This window comes from Podarcis cretensis, assembly GCF_951804945.1.
Source record: "Podarcis cretensis genome assembly, chromosome: 16".
Taxonomy (NCBI): domain Eukaryota; kingdom Metazoa; phylum Chordata; class Lepidosauria; order Squamata; family Lacertidae; genus Podarcis; species Podarcis cretensis.
In genome coordinates, this window is record NC_137186.1 from 3860014 (window position 1) to 3880392 (window position 20379).

At 45.9% G+C, this 20379-nt stretch overlaps 1 protein-coding gene across 1 annotated transcript in view; it reads left to right on the forward strand.

The window, feature by feature from the left end:
- The window catches only part of LOC307205603 (methanethiol oxidase-like), a 37356-nt gene that overhangs the window by 5278 nt on the left and 11699 nt on the right, over window positions 1-20379 (forward strand). The window contains exons 2-6 of the mRNA XM_079958213.1: window positions 3336-3389; window positions 8990-9102; window positions 13285-13470; window positions 15527-15647; window positions 18289-18471. Of these exons, the coding sequence (XP_079814339.1) occupies window positions 3336-3389; window positions 8990-9102; window positions 13285-13470; window positions 15527-15647; window positions 18289-18471 (657 nt within the window). The remainder of the gene's footprint in view (window positions 1-3335; window positions 3390-8989; window positions 9103-13284; window positions 13471-15526; window positions 15648-18288; window positions 18472-20379) is intronic.

Genomic DNA, 20379 nt, shown 5'->3' on the forward strand with positions numbered 1-20379 from the left:
CAGATTCTCACAATGCTGGCCTCACTAAAGTAAAGGTAAAGGGACCCCTGACCATTAGGTCCAGTCGTGGCCGACTCTGGGGTTGCAGCGCTCATCTCGCTTTACTGGCCGAGGGAGCCGGTGTACAGCTTCCGGGTCATCTGGCCAGCATGACTAAGCCGCTTCTGGCGAACAGAGCAGCGCACAGAAACACCATTTACCTTCCCGCTGGAGCGGTACCTATTTATCTACTTGCACTTTGATGTGCTTTCGAACTGTTAGGTGGGCAGGAGCAGGGACCGAGCAACAGGAGCTCACCCCGTCGTGGGATTCGAACCGCCGATCTTCTGATTGGCAAGTCCTAGGCTCTGTGGTTTAACCCACAGCGCCACCTCTGCTTAAATACCTCCAGATTCTAGTGCTATGGTGAGAAAGATAAAAGCTTTTCTCTGGATCCACTTCACACACACACACACACACACACACATTTGAGTGCCTTCTAGAGTTCACTGTCAAGTCACACAGCAACAGGTTTGGCCGCTGAACTAAAACATGGGTGCACCTTGCAACTTTTCCCAAGACAGATTGCAGCTTGCAGGAGTCCTGCAGCAGGGGCAGGACATTTTTGGAAAATGTTATCTTTGAATAGCTCCAGGTACTGTTTTGCTTCAACTACAGCCCCCGCCCTGACCATTGGCCATGCTGGCTGGGGCTGATGGAGTTTGGAGGGCACCACGTTGGGGAAGGCTGGCCTCGGATGTTTTACAATGACCCCAGGTCAGGCTCTTTGGGTCGGCGCCCGATCTCTTGCGTGACAGCAGCTGCCTAAGAGGCTTAACAGGACACTCATAAAAAATACAATTTAGAGTGTGGGGTGTGTTTTAGCACAAGTAGCTGTTGGGTGCCAAAAATTCCATTTTCACTCCAGTGCCAAGTTTGTCCATTCCAGAGCTTCATGTTGTTTACACCCATTTCTTGGATCTCAACCAACCTTAAAAGTGGAACTGCTGTGTGGATCTACCCCAGCTGTGAACCCACAGCCCTACATTGGCAGCTTTCTCCAGAGTAGCCATGCAGAGAGATAGCAAGAAGAACCTCGCTAGGTGAGGCCTGTTAACGGAGAAATCTGAGGGCTCCCTTGGACAAAAAACAAGGACCCCAGCCAGGAATACCAGAGCAAAACAGCAGCCAGTAGGCTTGGTCTTTATTGAAGACTGTCGTGACAGGACTCCCACCTGCCACAAGGTGGAACAAGATGGAAGCCCCGAACAAAAGAGAACCCAAACTTTTATTAGCTCCAGTTTGAAAGCAGGTCAAAGTGCTAGTAGATAAATAGGAACTGCTCCGGCAGGATGGTAAACGGTGTTTCCGTGCGCTGCTCTGGTTCACCAGAAGCGGCTTAGTCATGGCCACATGACCCGGAAGCTGTCTGTGGACAAACGCCGGCTCCCTTGGCCCATAGAGTGAGATGAGCGCGCAACCCCAGAGTCGGTCACGACTGGACCTCATGGTCAGGGGTCCCTTTACCTTTTTAATCCCCATGTTACACCCCCCCCAAACTGCATCACTCATACATCATGGTTACGTCATGAAAGGGGAGGTCTGGTGGCAGGAATCTGAGCATCCTGGACCCTGCCCCATGGTTCCCCTTGCCCTCCATTAAACACCCATCAAGTGTAACAAAAGAGATATTTACATTTCCCTGTTTCCCAGCCAAGTTAATCACACCCTTTTGTCTTCATCTGGGTTTGTTGTTTCTGGAATGGCTACCTGTCTGGCACTCAGGTCTCAGGATGCCAGGGATTATCACTCAGGCAGAGGGGCTGCTGAGCAGCTGAGCTCATGTGTCTATATGAATTTCTGAAGTTTTCCCAGTGAGCCGGTACATAGAGACATTTATCAGTGAATTCTTACATTTGGTATCGTGCAGCAAAGGCCCTTTGATTTATAGGAAGAAACTGTGATGAAGTGTTTTGTGGGGACAAATCACAAAAGTCACAAAAAGTGATTGTGCTGGTTTTGGTAGTGGGCTGTGTGTGCCTGATATCTGCTGGAGGGGCAACCCCCCCAACCTATACATAAATTCCTGCAACAGGCCCAAGGTTCACATAGTAGCCCATTGTCCTCTTTCCCGCAATGGGATATTCCCAATGGCCAGCCCTTCCATTAGACAGTGTGAGGCAGCTGCCTCGGGTGGAAGATCCTCAGGGATGGGGTTGGGTGAGGCAAGGGCTCCCTCATGCTTACTGAGCAACCTCATCTAGTGCTTTGGCTTAGAATCACAGAGTTGCAACCTTTGCATTATCAGCACCATTCTCTAACCAACTATCCAGCAAAACAAAATAAAAAAATTCCTTCCAGTGGCACCTTAAAGACCAACTAAGTTAGTTATTGGTATGAGCTTTCGTGTGCATGCACACTTCTTCAGAAAGCTCATACCAAGAACTAACTTAGTTGGTCTTTAAGGTGCTACTGGAAGGAATTTTTTTATTTTGTTTTGACTATGGCAGACCAACACGGCTACCTATCTGTAATTGCAACTATCCAGCCTTAGCACTGAAGGAAGTTTCTGCTCCCAGGCTTGTGCATGCGCATAGGGGGGAATGGACCTATTTGATACAAACTTTGGAGGATCCTAATTGCTATAGTCCTGAGGGCTAGAAACATGTGTTGTAAACAAAAATTGCCCTTTTCCCTTATGGGGTACCCAAGAGCCCATATAGAGTCCTTACGTAGGTTCCCTATTGGTAGGAGAAAAGAACAGAGGCCAACCAGGGAATATCGAGAAGCAAAGCAAAGCAGCTAGTAAGCCTGATCTTTATTCATCTGTTGCAACAGGGTCCTCACTCCCCACGTGAAGGAGGGAGGAGGAACCCCAAACAATGACGCGCAAAGCCTTATATGGACTTTTGAAATTGCCACCCTGTAGATGAAGACCAAGGGACACGGGTGGAGCTGTGGGTTAAACCACAGAGGCCCGGCCAGATGGGCGGGGCATAAGTAATAAATTATTATTATTATTAATTCTAATTTTAAAAGAAAGAAAGTTAAGGTGTGCAGGAAGTTGAATTCTGCATGGGGAGTCATTCTTTACTCTCTGCAGTCCCCTGTCCCAAGATAGCAAACTAAAGACATTCAATCATTATGTTATTAACACTCGATTGGGAGCCGCCCAGAGTGGCTGGGGAGACTCAGCCAGATAGGCAGGGTATAAATAAATTACTATTATTATTATTATTATTATTATTATTATTATTATTATTAAATCAAAAAGTCTGGGAATCTATCCAGGAAAGGCATCTTTTGGGAGCAGCAAAACTGTCACCTGCTGATCTTTCAACCATTTCAATTTGCAGCAAAATGCGGAGATTGCGGCCCTGGATACAAAACACCTTTGGACGCTATGAAAGGTAAGGGGCCAGGGTCTTTGTGGCCACTTTTTATTTTTATTACAAGCATGCCTGTATCTTGCCAACTTTCCAAGGAGTTCAGAGCAAGCTTGCGTACCCGAACAGCACAAGGGGACCCACAATTTATTTTTTTGCCAGTCCCAATTGCTGGCTACTGTTTGTGTTTGCCAACAACCCTGTACTGGGGGGAAAACCAGTGCCTTGTCTGTGTCATCGTACTGGGATTTGAAGGTAGTGCTTTCTCTACTTCCCCACTGCTTTTTCCTTTTGTGTAGTTCCTGTTCTAGGTTGTAAGTCTGTGGGCTGGGATTCCCTTGTTTATAACTTGTGTGCAGCTTAGTAACGGTTTCTAAATGAGAAACAAGAGCATGGTGAAATCCAATCTACCCATTGGTCCACTGAGTTCAGTAATGTTTATACGCTGATTGCCAGTGGCTCTCCAGCGATTTAGCCGGTGATCTTTCTCTTTCTTATATACGGTATATATAGTATTTTTATTGATACTTGTACAAAAATGCATACCTATCACAAAAATATAATACACTGAAATATCTGAAAAAGAACAGAGGCAGGAAGAATATGAAGAAGAAGAAGAAGAAGAAGAAGAAGAAGAAGAAGAAGAAGAAGAAGGAAGGAAGGAAGGAAGGAAGGAAGGAAGGAAGGAAGGAAGGAAAAGCATGGGAAAAGAGAAAAGAAAAATATATATAAAAAGATTTCTAGTTCTCTGTCCTTCACCTAAACATCTTATTCGCTCATTCTGTCGTCTATAAACCAGTACTATTTCCATCTTCGAATCCAGATATTACAAGTTCATTTTCTCTTTCATGCAAAAAGTCCATAAGAAGTTTCCAGTCGTGAGTAAATGTCAATAATGATTTTTTCTCTAATTAAACACATTACCTTTGCCATCTCAGCCAAGTCCAATAGTTTTATCAACCATTCATCTATAGTGGGTAGGGCTGTATCTTTCCATCTTTGTACATATAACAATCTCGCCTCTGTAATCTTACATTGGAGTGAACTTCCATCGTCCTTTTGCAGTTGTGTCTCCATTAAGCCACAAATAAAGAGTTTTGGCTTCAATTGAATACTAAGCTTTAAAATATACTGCATCCATGTATTTGTATCCTTTTCCTCCTCCATTTTACATGTCCACCAAGCATGATAAAATGTCCCTTTGCATTCTGGGCATTTTCATTAAACATTTGAAACACCTTTATACATTCTAAATAGTTTAAAAAGGTAAAGGTACCCCTGATCGTTAAGTCTAGTAATGGACAACTCTGGGGTTGCGTGCTCATCTCGCTCTATAGGCCAAAGGAGCTGGCGTACAGCTTCCGGGTCATGTGGCCAGCATGACTAAGCCGCTTCTGGCGAACCAGAGCAGTGCATGGAAACACCATTTACCTTCCCGCCAAAGCGGTACCTGTTTATCTACTTGCACTTTGACGTGCTTTCAAACTGCTAGGTGGGCAGGAGCTGGGACTGAACAATGGGAGCTCACCCTGTCACGGGGATTCGAACCGCCGACCTTCTGATCGGCAAGCTCTGTGGTTTAGACCACAGCGCCACTTGCATCCCTCTAAATCATGGGTAGACAGCCTAAGGCTCGGGGGCCGGATCTGGCCCAGTCCCCTTCTAAATCTGGCCCACGGACCGTCCGGGAATCAGCGTGTTTTTACATGAGTAGAATATGTCCTTTTATTTAACATACATCTCTGGGTTATTTGTGGGGCATAGGAATTTGTTCATTTTCCCCCTTCAAAATATAGTCCGGCCTCCCACAAGGTCTGAGGGACAGGGAACCGGCTCTCTGCTGAAAACGTTTGCTGACCCCTGCTCTAAATAGTTTATTGGGAGTTAAATACCAATGGTCAGCCAGGAGACCTACCTGCAGACCTTCTGAGACTCCAGATTCCTGGGACCCATGCATTGTAAAACAAGCACTGTACCACTGAAGTGGTCATGCTGATCAGATTGCCTCTGAAGTCATGCACAGCTTAGGAAGGACAAAGGAAGCTTCCCTGTTCCATCTAACTCAGTGCCAGTGTGGTGTAGTGGTTAAGAGCGGTGGACTCGTAATCTGGGGAACCGGGTTCGCGTCTCCGCTCCTCCACATGCAGCTGCTGGGTGACCTTGGGCCAGTCATACTTATCTGAAGTCTCTCAGCCCTACTCACCTCACAGAGTGTTTGTTGTGGGGGAGGAAGGGAAAGGAGAATGTTAGCCGCTTTGAGACTCCTTAGGGTAGTGATAAAGTGGGATATCAAATCCAAATCCAAACTCAGTGTTGTCCACACTGACTGGCTGTGGCTCTTCAGAGTGCCAGGCATGGGACATTCCCAGCGCTACCTGGATGTGCCAGGTTTTGAATCCGGGTTTTGAACTACGGCCCTGCCCTCTCTTGGGACTGGTTGCTTACTAATGTTTCAGTTTTCATTTTTGCACATTAAAGAAATTTAATGAAATTTGCACACCCCCTTGCAAGGTTTCCTGAACTGCAGTCGCCGCCTCCATCAGGGAGGGGCAACTGTGTCCTAACACTTTCAAGCTAAAGAAACTCCCTCTTTCATTTTTCATCCACATCTGGGCACTGGGCTGTGGTTTATGAGGGTATCATTGCCACGGCTACAAATGTATCTGAAATGACCCTGGACTGCTCTCCTCTTCAGTCTTCAGGCCTTCATACCCACCAGTAGGTGATATGTTAAAAGAAATACAGACGTTTTCATGTAGGTTTTTACGTTATGTAGGACTGCCACTCCCCCACCAATATATTTTTATTGGGTTTTACAGTACCAATTTGAATTCAAACATTATACATCAACATCACCATTTAGGATTCTCTGAATCTTATCACCCTCCTCCGCCTTTCTATTGTTACCATTTTCAATCTTTTTTTCCAACTGCCTTCCTTATTTTCTCTATTTTTTAAAAAAACAAATAAACCATTTTTACCATAATTCTTCATATATTACAAGCATTACTCAAATCCTGCCAAAGTGTTTAGTTGTTTACAGTGTTCTCTTAAATACATTGTGAATTTTCCCCATTCCTTCTTAAAATTCTTCTCTTCCTGGTTTTTGATTTTCCCAGTCAATTTTGCCATTTCGGGGTAGTCCATCTCCGTCAGCCATTTGTCTCTGGTCAGAACTTTTTCTTCTTTCCATTTCTGGGCCAGTAGAATTCGCGCTGCTGTCGTCGTATACATGAATAGTCGTTTCTGCACCTAAAATACCTAGTAGAAAAGCCTCTGGTTTTTCCCTAACTGTTATTTGGGAAATAAAAGGACTGCCAAATTTAATCATGTTTGACTGGTTAGATAGATTGAAAAACATTTTGATTGGCTAAAAAGTCCCCCCCCGCCTTAATTCAACAGCAAGTGTTTGAAATATGACTATTATTATTATTATTTTAAAACCAGGTGCTTACAAGACCTTCAGATAGCATTGTCTTATGTTACGGGTTGTGGGAGGAACACCTCTTCATAAGATGGTCAAGTCAAGTAACCTTTATTGGCATCACATAAGAACATTCAGAATACATTTAAAATAGATAGGCCAGTTCGATCTCGTCACCACTTCAACAGCACAGTCATTTGCCAAAGGGCAGTAGAGGCGAGCAATCCGCCTCATCTCTGAGGGTTTCCAGTAAGGGCAGGATCCTGTAGCGTACTTCGGCGACAAAAAAATCAAATAGAGGAACTTGGCTACTGTCTTGGTGAGCTCCTGGTCTCTCCCTTGTAATAAGAAGCATACAATCTCTGTCTCTGGTTTCCATGTTGGAATACATAGATGGTCTAGAAATTGTTGGCGGAGATCATCATACATTTTACATTTAAGGGCCATGTGAGCTAGAGTTTCCACCAGGTAGGCATCACATGGGCAGATCCTATCTCCTTCTGCCACACCCGCAAACCTACCCCAAAGGAGGTTAGAAGGATTAGAATTGAATCATAAGATGGTGTTCCCACCTGTGAGAGAGGAGGGATGCCTCGTTCCCCCCAGTGTGTGAGTGAAGATGGAAGACCTCTTAGAGGAGGCCGGAGGAGAGATAGGGTACCTTGCCTCAAATAGCATTAGAAAGGGCATTCCGTCCCCATGAGGGAGAATGCCTCTTTTCAGATGATACTAGACGAAGATCTCCGTCCTGTGTGTGAAAAAAGGGTACCTCTTTTTAATGAGGTACAAGAAGGGGAGGAATGGCGCAAGATGAGACATTACCTTCTTGCCTGCCTCTTCCCAAACTACCCTGTTGTGATGAATACAGTGGCACCTCGGGTTACAGACGCTTCAGGTTACAGCCTCCACTAACCCAGAAATAGTACCTCGGGTTAAGAACTTTGCTTCGGGATGAGAACAGAAATCGTGCTCTGGCGGCAGCGGGAGGCCCCATTGTCTAAAGTGGTGCCTCAGGTTAAGAACAGTTTCAGGTTAAGAACGGACCTCCGGAACGAATTAAGTTCTTAACCCGAGGTACCACTGTACCTACATCACCAAAAAGCAATGTTTCTTTCCTTCTTCCCTTTAGAACTATTTCTCCCCCATGTGCAAATTCATGCATAAATTCATAAATGAAGCTTTTAAAAAATTGGCCTCATTTCATGGCAAATCAGGGATGGCGGCTTGTGGCTCGCACGTGGGATTTGCCCCCTCAGGCGATATTATCTCACGTCGTTCCCCCACTCCTTTGACCTTGCCAAAGTCTAACTGAAGTCTTGCCCACTGTTTCATTCATGAGCAAAGCAGAGATGTTCCAAGAAAGACACTGTTTGCATTGTTCGTCACATCCAAACGCAGCGGTGAAAGGGTGAGCTTTTCTCCTTTCCTCATCTGGCTCCTCTTAATACCAGTGTAATAAACAAAAAATCTGCCCTTATTCCCTTATTAGGGACACAAGAGCCCTTATAGAGTCCTTTGCAGGTTCTCCATCGGTCGGAGGAAAAAACAGAGGCCAACCAGAGAATACTGAGAAGCAAAGCAGCTAGTAAGCCTGATCTTTATTGAACTGTTGCAACAGGGTGCTCCCCTCACACGCAGGAAAGGAGGAGGACCCAGAGCCAAGGTGTGCCCGCCCTTATATAGACATTTTAAATTGCCCGCCTTGGAGTCAAAGACCACCCCCAGAAACATCATACATACACCACAGAAAGGGCGGTCTACAGCAGAAATCTGAGTGCGTTGTTTACCTCCTGTCTGGCAGGTTACCTGTTAATGGTCACTTGATTGGATTACCTGGGGAGCCTGGCCAGTCTTTTGTAATGATAAATACTTAGTTCCTGAGCCAGGTCACAGGCTCACCCTATTCAAACACAGACATACCCTTAAGACAAGATTTGTGAAGGAAAAGGCAATGGGGAGGCTCCTCCATTTGACCTTGCAGCGAAAACACCTGGTCAGCCTGGGAGTCAAAATGGCTCCATGGATGCTCTCCTGTGCAGCTTCAGACATGTGGCCTATATATCTATGTACGTGTTTGCTTGGTACATTTATGAACTTTTATTATATACATAAGACCGTAATTGATTTATTTCACCAGTGTGTTTGCTTCCCTGTTCCCCCACTCCCGGTGGCTCATACAAGGTTTTTTGCTTTTGGACAGGCCCCCGGGAAGAGATTGTATACCTGCCCTGCATCTACAGGAACACAGGAATAAAGAAACCAGACTACCTGGCAACGGTGGATGTGGACCCCAAATCTCCAACCTATTGCCAAGTACCGTATTTTTCGCTCTATAACACGCACCCGACCATAACACGCACGTAGTTTTTAGAGGAGGAAAACAAGGGGGGGGAAAATCTAAACGAAACAGTGGATGTATGATTTTTGTGGTTCATGCTGTGGCCACAGACATGTGATCTGACAGTGAGTTTGGAGTAGCCCAATGCAAAAATCCTGAGGATCCTTGTGGATCCATGCTTTGTAACCACGTTTTTGTGCCACTGCGGCCCCAGGCAACAGTGGGTGCGTGATTTATTTGTTGCAAGATGTAGCCATGGACATGCTATGTGATCTGATGGTGAATTTGGGGTGACCCAGTGCAAAAATCCTGAGGATCCATGTGGATCCATGCTTTGTAACCACGTTTTAAGTGGGGAGGGAAGGAAAAGCACTCAAGGGACAAGGAGCACGCGTGGGGTGGGTGGAGAAGGATGCTGCTAATAATGCAGAAGAGGGGTATAAGGGGAGAAGGCTCCTCTCCTCTCCCGCTTTGCTCCTTTAAAGCAAGCAGGCTCTGCTTTTCTCCCTCCTCCCCGCTCATCCCCGGCTTAGAGGGCTGAAAAAATTTGCTGCTATGTAGTGCTATGTAGTGAGCTGAGTATGGGACGCAGGTGGCGCTGTGGGTTAAAGCCTCAGCGCCTAGGACTTGCCGATCGAAAGGTCAGCGGTTCGAATCCCTGCGGCGGGGTGCGCTCCCGCTGCTCGGTCCCAGCGCCTGCCAACCTAGCAGTTCGAAAGCACCTCCGGGTGCAAGTAGATAAATAGGGACCGCTTACCAGCGGGAAGGCAAACGGCGTTTCCGTGTGCGGCTCTGGCTCGCCAGAGCAGCGATGTCACGCTGGCCACGTGACCCGGAAGTGTCTCCAGACAGCGCTGGCCCCTGGCCTCTTAAGTGAGATGGGCGCACAACCCCAGAGTCTGTCAAGACTGGCCCGTACGGGCAGGGGTACCTTTACCTTTTAGTGAGCTGAGTGGGGAGGAAAGAGGGACAGTGAGCCTGCTTGCTTTAAAGGAACCAACCGGACAGGAGCCGCTTACACAAGTGTAAGCGGCTCCTCTCCTCTCCCGCTTTGCTCCTTTAAAGAAGCAGGCTCTCTGTCCCTCTCTCCTCCCCACTCAGGGCTCTTCTCCCACTTTGCTGTTTCAAAGCAAGCCACGGAGGAGGGAAGGAAGGGGAACCATGGATCCTCTGCTCACGACTGCAGCAGATCCCCCCCCCGCCACCCCTAGGCATTCCCTCCATAACACGCACAGACATTTCCCCTTACTTTCTAGGAGGAAAAAAGTGAGTGTTATGGTGCAAAAAATACTAAGTATCTTTCAGTGTGCGAAGGCTGGTCACGCAACAAGGCTTGGCATGCGCCGATATCTTCAGGGTTACATTATTGCTCCACAATTGTGTGAGAAGTCCTGTTTGCTTTCCAAGGATAATTCTAAGTCGTATCTCGTAAAAGAAAACCAAAAGACACCCTGACACAACCCCATAGCAAAACCCCACCCTAAAAACACTTTTAAAAGTGCAAACATCGCAATGCGCCTCATTCAGGCTGTTGCAGAGGTCATCTGTGACAGCTGCTCGCTTTAAAACTGGAGAGTTCATTCTTGCAGAACAAAAGTTGGGGTGTGGTGGTTTTTCCAAAGACTTCCCCGTTCATTCTCTAGCGGTTCAGATTGCTAAATCTTTTGTTTGCTGTTGTATACTTAGCCACACACACTGTGGGGCAGTTGATCTGGTCCAGCAAGATATCTTGTCAAAGCTTGTTAATTTTATTTTATTGTATATTTTCAGAAACTTAAATTGTAAATAAATGTTTCAAGTTGCCACGTCGGTGTATGAGAGGGGTGCGGGTGGGGGAACCTCAGAGTGATAGTTGTGTTTAAATATCTTTTTAAAAAAACTTTTTTAAATTTTTTTACCAATCACCAAAACACAAACAGTGAAACCCCCCAGGCGGCTGATACATTTGGTATACAATATTCAATAATATTCAATAATAATATATTCAAATTAACCATATGTACACTTCTATATACCTTAACACTCCTCCTTCCGCAAGGTTTATTTAACTTTTAACATTTTAATTGCCCCAAATTGTTCAAACCTACTCAAATAATTCAGTATCTTTTCAAACCAATCCTCCTCTTTCTTCACTGACCTTAAACCCTTTCATTCTGTGTATCTTCACAGTTAGGTATTCTAAAATTATAATATTATTCAGTTTTTTCCTCCATTGGTTCACCCCTAGCTCTTCTGCATTTTCCCAGTTACTCGCTATAACCTGTCTGGCTGCAGTTACCATCAATTTTACCCATTTGCAAATGCAGTTGTGTTTAAAGTTCTAAATAACTAAGCGTCCAGATATCTGAGAGACCACCTCCCCCTCCTTCCCTACAGACACTCTCAGGTGTTAAGATCGACAGAGGAGACCCTTTTGGGAGTTTTGCCACCCTCAGACGTATAGGGAATAGCAGCCCAAGAGAGGGCATTCTTTGCAGCAGCCCCTAAATGGTGGCGGCTCCCTTCCTGTGGAGAGGCCTCAAAATCTTCATTGTACAGCTTTCACCGTACACCAGAGGCACACCTCTTTACACCTGAGATCTATTTTTATTTAACAAAATTGTATACGCCTCTAAGCACTCTACAAGAAATGTTTTTATTATTATTATTATTATTATTATTATTATTACTATTATTCAAAATTTCAGTCTACAAGAAATGTTGTGAATATCAACAAAATCAGTTATGAGCAAATACAGTGGTGCCTCACAAGACGAAATTAATCCGTTCCGCGAGTCTCTTCGTCTTGCGGTTTCTTCGTCTTGCGAAGCAAGCCCATTGACGGATTAGCGCTATTAGCGGCTTAGCGCTATTAGCGGCTTAGCGGCTATTAGCGGCTTAGCGGCTTAGAAAAACGGGGGGAAAGGGAAAAAACTCGCAAGAACTCGCAAGACGGAACGTCTTGCGAAGCAAGCACATAGGGAAATTCGTCTTGCGAAGCACCTCAAAAGACGGAAAACTCTTTCGTCTAGCGAGTTTTTCGTCTTGCGAGGCATTCGTCTTGCGGGGCACCACTGTACCGTATTTTTTGCCCGATAGGACGCACTTTTTTCCCTCCAAAAATGAAGGGGAAATGTGTGTGCGTCCTATGGGGCGAATGCAGGCTTTCGCTGAAGCCTGGAGAGCGAGAGGGGTCGGTGCGCACCGACCCCTCTCGCTCTCCAGGCTTCAGGAGAGCCCCACCGCCAGCCCCACAAACCAGATGTGGTTTGGAGGCTGACAGCGGGGAGACCCATGCTTCTCCCTGCCGCCAGCCCTGCAAGCTCGGGGGACAGCACGCAGCTTCGGGATCGCTCTGGGACCCGTTCTGGGGGCTGGGGACAGGGGAAGCTCGGGCTTCCCCCTCCCCCAGCCCCGCATGCTCCCAGAGCGGGCTTTGCACAGCTCTCCGCAAGCTGTGGGAGCCCGGCGCGACTTCGCGCTGGCCTCCAAGGTTTGCGGAGAGCTGCCTGTTCTAGGGGCTGGGGTGGGGGAAGCTCGGACTTCCCCCGCCCCAGCCCCGTGCCTGGGGGGGGAAAAAATAATTTTTCCCCTTTATTCCCCCCCCAAAAAAAAATCTAGGTGCGTCCTATGGGCCAGTGCGTCCTATAGGGCGAAAAATACGGTAATTAAAAACATGTAAAAGATAATTAAAATTAAGCAGTGACAGATTAAAGATCAACATGTTGGGATTGTTGTTGTTGTTGTTTAGTCATTTAGTCGTGTCCGACTCTTCGCAACTCTCTTGACCAGAGCACGCCAGGCCCTCCTGTCTTCCACTGCCTCCCGCAGTTTGGTCAAACTCATGCTGGTAGCTTCGAGAACACTATCCAACCATCTCGTCCTCTGTCGCCCCCTTCTCCTTGTGCCCTCCATCTTTCCCAACATCAGGGTCTTTTCCAGGGAGTCTTCTCTTCTCCTGAGGTGGCCAAAGTCTTGGAGCCTCAGCTTCAGGATCTGTCCTTCCAGTGAGCACTCAGGGCTGATTTCCTTCAGAATGGAGAGGTTGGATCTTCTTGCAGTCCATGGGACTCTCAAGAGTCTCCTCCAGCACCAGAATTCAAAAGCATCCATTCTTCGGCAATCAGCCTTCTTTATGGTCCAGCTCTCACTTATTATTATTATTATTAATTTCATAGGTCATCCATCGCCTGCCCATGCCAAATGTCAACGATGAGCTCCACCACACTGGGTGGAACTCCTGCAGCAGCTGTTTTGGGGACACCACCAAAAAGCGAAACAGGCTCATCCTTCCCAGCTTGATCTCTTCCAGGATTTATGTGGTTGATACAGGCACTGACCCACGAGCTCCACGCCTCCATAAGGTACAGGCTTTTCTGGGGCTCACCAGAAACCACACCCTCCATTTTGCAAGTTCCTCTGTTGCTCAGTGAATCAGAAGCCCTACCAGAGTGGCTCGCTGTGCGTCTTCACTGTAGTATTTACAAGGCCATCAGCCCTGAGGTTTTTTTGTAGCAGAACCAGTCGCTCACAAAACATGTAATAATGTTAGCACTATGGATGGGGGAGGGACGCGGGTGGTGCTGTGGGTTAAACCACAGAACCTAGGACTTGCTGATCAGAAGGTCAGTGGTTCAAATCCCCGCGACGAGGTGAGCTCCCGTTGCTTAGTCCCTGCTCCTGCCAACCTAGCAGTTTGAAAGCACCTCAAAGTGCAAGTAGATAAATAGGTACCGCTCAGGCAGGAAGGTAAACGGTGTTTCCGTGCGCTGCTCTGGCTCGCCAGAAGTGGCTTAGTCATGCTGGCCACATGACCCGGAAGCCGTACGCCGGCTCCCTCGGCCAATAAAGCGAGATGAGCGCCGCAACCCCAGAGTCGGCCACGACTGGGGTCCCTTTACCTTTATGGATGGGGAATCAAATCCGTTTAGTTTTGCATTTTTATGCGAGCCAAATGGATTCTAACTTTCCAAGCCCAATGCATGAACTGAAATGCCACCACCCTCCAAAATTCACACACTTCTCTGAACTTTGGGGCGCAGTTCTCCAACAATGCGTACAAGAATGCAAATGTTAAGTGAAGGTGTGCCTAAAAATTCATATACAGTGGTGCCCCGCAAGACGAACACCTCGCAAGACGGAAAACCCGCTAGACGAAAGGGTTTTCCATTTTGGAGGCGCTTCGCAAAACAAATTTCCCTATGGGCTTGCTTCGCAAGACGAAAATGTCTTGCGAGTTCCTGCGGGTTCCCCCCCCTTTTCCCCCCTTTTCCCCCCTTTTCCTAAGCCCTAAGCCGCTTATCAGCTGATCCACTGATAAGCCGCTTAACAGCTGATCGCTAAAAGCCGCTAAACCGCTAATAGCGCTAATCCGCTAAGCTGTCAATGGGCTTGCTTCGCAAGACGAAGAAACCGCTAGACGAAGAGCCTCACGGAACGGATTAATTTCGTCTTGCGAGGCACCACTGTATTAGATAAAACAGCACACAGGAGTGCATTATATTAGGGGAAATTGCTTGCAAAGGTTAATACGTTAAGGGGAAATGGCATTTAAAGAGTATCATAGGAGAAATGTATGCTAAAAATATTCCCTTTACGGTAGTTTCTCTTCTCCTTCATTGATGGAGAATGGTCAGGGAGTGAGGAACACGCGCACAGAATGTTTTCAGGACAACACTAGCGTTACTTTCTCTGTGCAGAAGAAGGCATGATTCACACAATTTCTGTCAGTCCTGTACCCTTGGAATCATAAGAGCTAGAAACTTAGGGGCCGAGAGCGGGGAGGGGAGATGGTGGAAGAAAATTGGGAATTTAAAGTGTATATATTTAGTTGTTTTTTTTTTTTTTAAAGAATTTTTTAATGAGAGATGGAAAAATTGTGGAATGAAATTTTTATGACCCTAAGGGAAACGTCTCAAGGGAATAAGTTCAAATATATTAGTTTTAATGAGAAATAAGTTTAAATAAAGTAAAAATGGATGGATAATTGGTGAAAGAGAGAATGAAAAATTACAGTATATTAAGATAAATTCTTAGGATAAAAACAAAGATGAAGGATTTGCTGAAACACCTATCTGAACCAGAATACAAAGAGGGGAGGCGTGAGGAGGTCAAGGAAATAAGTTAAAGAAAGAAAAAATATGTAAAGGTTTGACTTGTTCTTTTTTCTTTTTGATTGTATGTATTTTTAATTTTTTTTTCTTTTTTCACCCTCTTTTTTATCTGTTTTTGCTTTTTTACTTTTTTTTGGATGTGACTCGCTTTTATGTACTGTTTTGTTTTCTTTTTTGTTTCTTTTTGTAACCTTTAAAATTTGAATAAATATTATATATATATATATAAAAAAAACTTTAAAAGTACACAGATAAATTTTTAACACCGCACTAACCTTGGCTGTCTCTGTGCCACCTTTTCCCTTAGGCTGTTGAGCCCGTTGACATGTACTGGAAGTGCAACCTGGCTAATCCTCACACCACACACTGCTTGGGCAGTGGCGAAATCATGATCAGCACCATGGGAGACCCGTCCGGCAATGGAAAAGGTGTTTGTTTTGGGCTGAGCAGGCAAAATGAGGTGGTCTGGGCCGGGTTAACAAGAACACTAAGTCCTTTGTGAAGCGAGTCCCAGTCCAGATTTTGAACAGAGAAAATTTCTGTTCTTCCACATGCATGGTTTTTTAAAAAGCAGATTTGCACCATGCCTTTTATTTTGTGTAATATTATTCCAATATTGATGGCTCTGAAGCAGTTTTCCCCTGCCACCAATCTCCTGGGTGTATTCATCTGCTTGTTGGGTTTCAACAGGCACGACTCACACTTCTAGACTGTGTCTTTGCAATCTTAAGGACTACAAACTTAACTTTGAAAAAGGCTAGGGCAGGGGAGTGGAAGGAAGCAGAGATAATTGGGAAACTGAAATGTTAGGATTCTTGTGGGCCAGCTACTTCTTTATTTATTTGTTAAATTTGTTAGTCTCTTTTATCTTGCTTAGGGCAAAGTGACACAACCAAGTTACAGCAATATGCACACATACAGTGGTACCTCGGGTTACATACGCTTCAGGTTACAGACTCCGCTAACCCAGAAATAGTGCTTCAGGTTATGAAGTTTGCTTCAGGATGAGAACAGAAACCGTGCTCCGGCGGCGCGGCGGCAACAGGAGGCCCCATTAGCTAAAGTGGTGCTCCAGGTTAAGAACAGTTTCAGGTTAAGAACGGACCTCCGGAACGAATTAAGTACTTAACCCGAGGTACCACTGTACTCTCTAGGAGAGGTTTTAATTTATTTATTTAATACAAATATAACAGAAAGAAAGAAAAGAAAGAAACAGCATCAGCTCACATTAATATTAAAAATAATCCATCAATCCTGACTTAAAGTATACACACACACACACACACACACACACACACACACACACACATTATATACAGTGATACCTTGGTTTAAGAACAGTCTGGTTTAAGAATAATTTGGTTTACAAACTCCGCAAAACCGGAAATAGTGTCTTCGTTTGAGAACTTTACCTCGGTCTAAGAACAGAATCCGAATGGTGAAAGGTCACCAGCGGCAGGAGGCCCAATTAGGGAAAGTGCGCCTCAGTTTAAGAACGGTTTCAGTTTAAGAATGGACTTCCAGAATGGATTAAGTTCGTAAACCAAGATACCAGTGTGTGTGTGTGTGTGTGTGTGTGTGTGTGCGTATACAAACACACACACAAACACACCGGGTGCCTTCATCTGCAACAAAACATGCCAATCCTATATTGGTTTCTACAACCTTCTAACAGTTTGACTTCACTCCAAAAGACACACTCCTCCATTGACAGACGGATGGCCAACCAAACCATTATAATCTACATTCAAATGTTGAAAGAGCAGCGTGAACTTCCGACCACTGAGTAGTGGATGGAGCATGTTTACCCTTCAAACCTACAAGTTTTTTTGCAACACGCGCACACACCAGCTGGAATCTACAGTAGTGCCCTGCAAGACGAACGCCTCGCAAGACGGAAAACCCGCTAGATGAAAGGGTTTTCCATTTTGGAGGCGCTTCGCAAAACGAATTTCCCTATGGGCTTGCTTCGCAAGACGAAAATGTCTTGCGAGTTCCTGCGGGGTTTTTCTCCCCCCCTTTTCCTAAGCCCTAAGCCGCTTATCAGCTGATCTGCTGATAAGCCGCTTATCAGCTGATCCGCTAAAAGCCGCTAAACCGCTAATAGCGCTAATCCGCTAAGCTGTCAATGGGCTTGCTTCGCAAGACGAAAAAACCGCTATACGAAGAGCCTCACGGAACGGATTAATTTCGTCTTGCGAGGCACCACTGTATCAAATACCTTTTGGAATTTAGAATAATGCATCTTGTTGATGGCAACGATTGTAGCTTCCTGGCAGAGCATCTCCCTTGCATGGAGGAAGCCTCAGGTTCAATCCCTGTCATCTCCAGGTGGGGTTGGGAGACAGCCCTGTTTGAATCCCCAAAGAGCTGTTGCCAGTAGGCAGTACTGCCTTAGGTGGACCGACGTGGCCTGACTCAGTATATAAGGCAACTTCATGTGTTCCTACGACATCTTCATTGGCTCCCAGTACGTTTCCGAGCACAATTCAAAGTGTTGGTGCTGACCTTTAAAGCCGTAAACGGCCTTGGTCCAGTAGACCTGAAGGAGCGTCTCCACCCCCATCGTTCTGCCTGGACACAGAGGTCCAGCTCCGAGAGCCTTCTGGTGGTTCCCTACCTGCAAGAAGTGAAGTTACAGGGAACCAGGCAGAGGGCCTTCTCGGTAGTGGCACCCGCCCTGTAGAACGCCCTCCCACCAGATGTCAAAGAGAACAACAACTACCAAACTTTTAGAAGACATCTGAAGGAGGCCCTGTTTAGGGAGGTTTTTAATGCCTGATGCTGTATTGCTTTTAAAATTCAGTTGGAAGCCGCCCAGAGTGGGAAACTGGGAAAAAGGGTCCAGCCAGATGGGTAGGGTATAAATAATAAATTATTATTATTATTATTATTATTATTATTATTATTGACATCTTTCCGCAGGGCCTGCAAGACAGAGCTGTTCCGCCTGGCCTTTGGTTTGGACTCAGTCTGACCCTTATGTTTCCCTCCCATTATTATTATTATTATTATTATTATTATTATTATTATTATTATTCCTAATTTATTTATTTTTTGTAATGTCAGGTGGTTTCGTGCTGCTGGATGGGGAGACGTTTGAGGTGAAGGGAAACTGGGAAAAAGGGTCCAAGGTCCCTAAGTTGGGCTACGATTTCTGGTACCAGCCGAGGCATAACGTCCTGATGAGCACAGAATGGGGAGTGCCCAAGTGCCTGGCTAATGGGTTTAATCCAGCTGATCTGGAGAAAGGTAAGTGCATTCTTCTGCACATAAGCACTACTGAAGCAAAGGGTGGGTGGGGGGAATAATAATTGTAATAGTGATTTTTTAAATTTATACTCCACCCTTCTGTGGCCCTCCAAATGCTGTTGGACTACAAAGTCCAATCAACCCCAGCCAGAGTGGCAAACGGTCAGGGATGATGACGGGTGCTTTATATAGCTGTCAACGTTTCCCCTTTTTTAAGGGAAATTCTGTTATTCCGAATAGGATTCCTTGCAAGAAAAGTGAAAAGTTGACAGCTGTGGTGCTTTAGTCCCAACATCTGGAAGTCCACAAGGTTGACAGCCATTGCGGAAAAGATAACCAAATTCATTTCCATGAGGGGCAATCATATTCAGGCTGATTTTTCAGTGTGTGGCATGGATATTATTATTATAATTAGAATTTGTATACCGCCCTATACCTGGAGGTCTAAGGGCAGTTCAAAATATAAAACCACAAAATACATCATTAAAATAAAAACAACTCAATAACCCCCTCGCCCCCCAAAAAATAAAACCACATTTTTAAAGGGCATAGGATGTCAATCAAATCAACCAAAGGCCTGGTTAAGAAGGAACGTTTTTGCCTGGCACCTAAAGGCGTTTAATGAAGGCGCCAGGCAAACCTCCCTGGGGAGAGCATTCCACAGACGGGGAGCCACTGTAGAGAAGGCAGCCCTAGGTATAACATGTTGCAGTAATCTAACCTTGAGGTTATACAGTGGTGCCCCGCAAGACGAACACCTCGCAAGACGGAAAACCCGCTAGACGAAAGGGTTTTCTGTTTTGGAGGCGCTTCGCAAAACGAATTTCCCTATGGGCTTGCTTCGTAAGACGAAATGTCTTGCGAGTTTTTCCGACTTTTTTTTCCTTCCCCCCCTTTTTCTAAGCCGCTAAGCCGCTTATCAGCTGATCCGCTAAGCCGATAAGCCGCTAAAAGCCGCTAAGCCGCTAATAGCGCTAATCCGCTAAGCCATCAATGGGCTTGCTTTGCAAGACGAAAAAACCGCTAGACGAAGAGAATCGCGGAATGGATTCTTTTCGTCTTGCGAGGCACCACTGTACAAATAATAAATTCTTTAAGGCAATCTCCCCCACTCCCTGCAACTGTAGCATATGGACAACATTTGTGACAATGAGTAATAGAGACCAAACATGACAAGTATTTATACCTTGAAATGAACTGGTTGTATGTGTCTCCCCTGACAACGTCTCACAAGGTTGTTGCGAAGATTCTGTCTCTGTTTTCCGTTAAGAAAACGAACGATGGCTCTGTGAGCAATAGCATCATGTCTACATGCTTAGTGATTTTGCAAGGGGCCCTGAGACATTTGTTCTATGTCACAATGCAGAACAACAAACCCCTGTGTTGCAAACTTAACACGACAAACAATACAAGCAACACGAAGACCAGTATACTAGATAGCACTGTAATTTTTATTGAATAATATACATGATTTAGTATTACAAAAACAAAATGTGTATACTTGTAAATTCTCTAATATATTTGAAATCAAATGAACACACGTACCGTATTTTTTGCCCTATAGGACGCACTTTTCCTCCTCCAGAAATGAAGGGAAAATGTGTGTGCGTCCTATGGGGCGAATGCAGGCTTTCGCTGAAGCCTGGAGAGCGAGAGGGGTCGGTGCGCACTGACCCCTCTCGCTCTCCAGTCTTCAGGAAGCCCTGCACAACCCTCGAGAGACCGGCGCGACTTCGCGCCAGTCTCCCGAGGGTTGCGCAGAGCTGCCTGCAGTCCCGGGCTTCGCACAACTCTGTGCAGCCCTCGGGAGCCCAGCGCGGCTTCGTGCCGGGCTCCCGAGGGCTGCGCAGAGCTGCCTGCAGTCCCGGGCTTCGCGCAGCTTGGTCACCAACTTGGATGGCTTCGCAA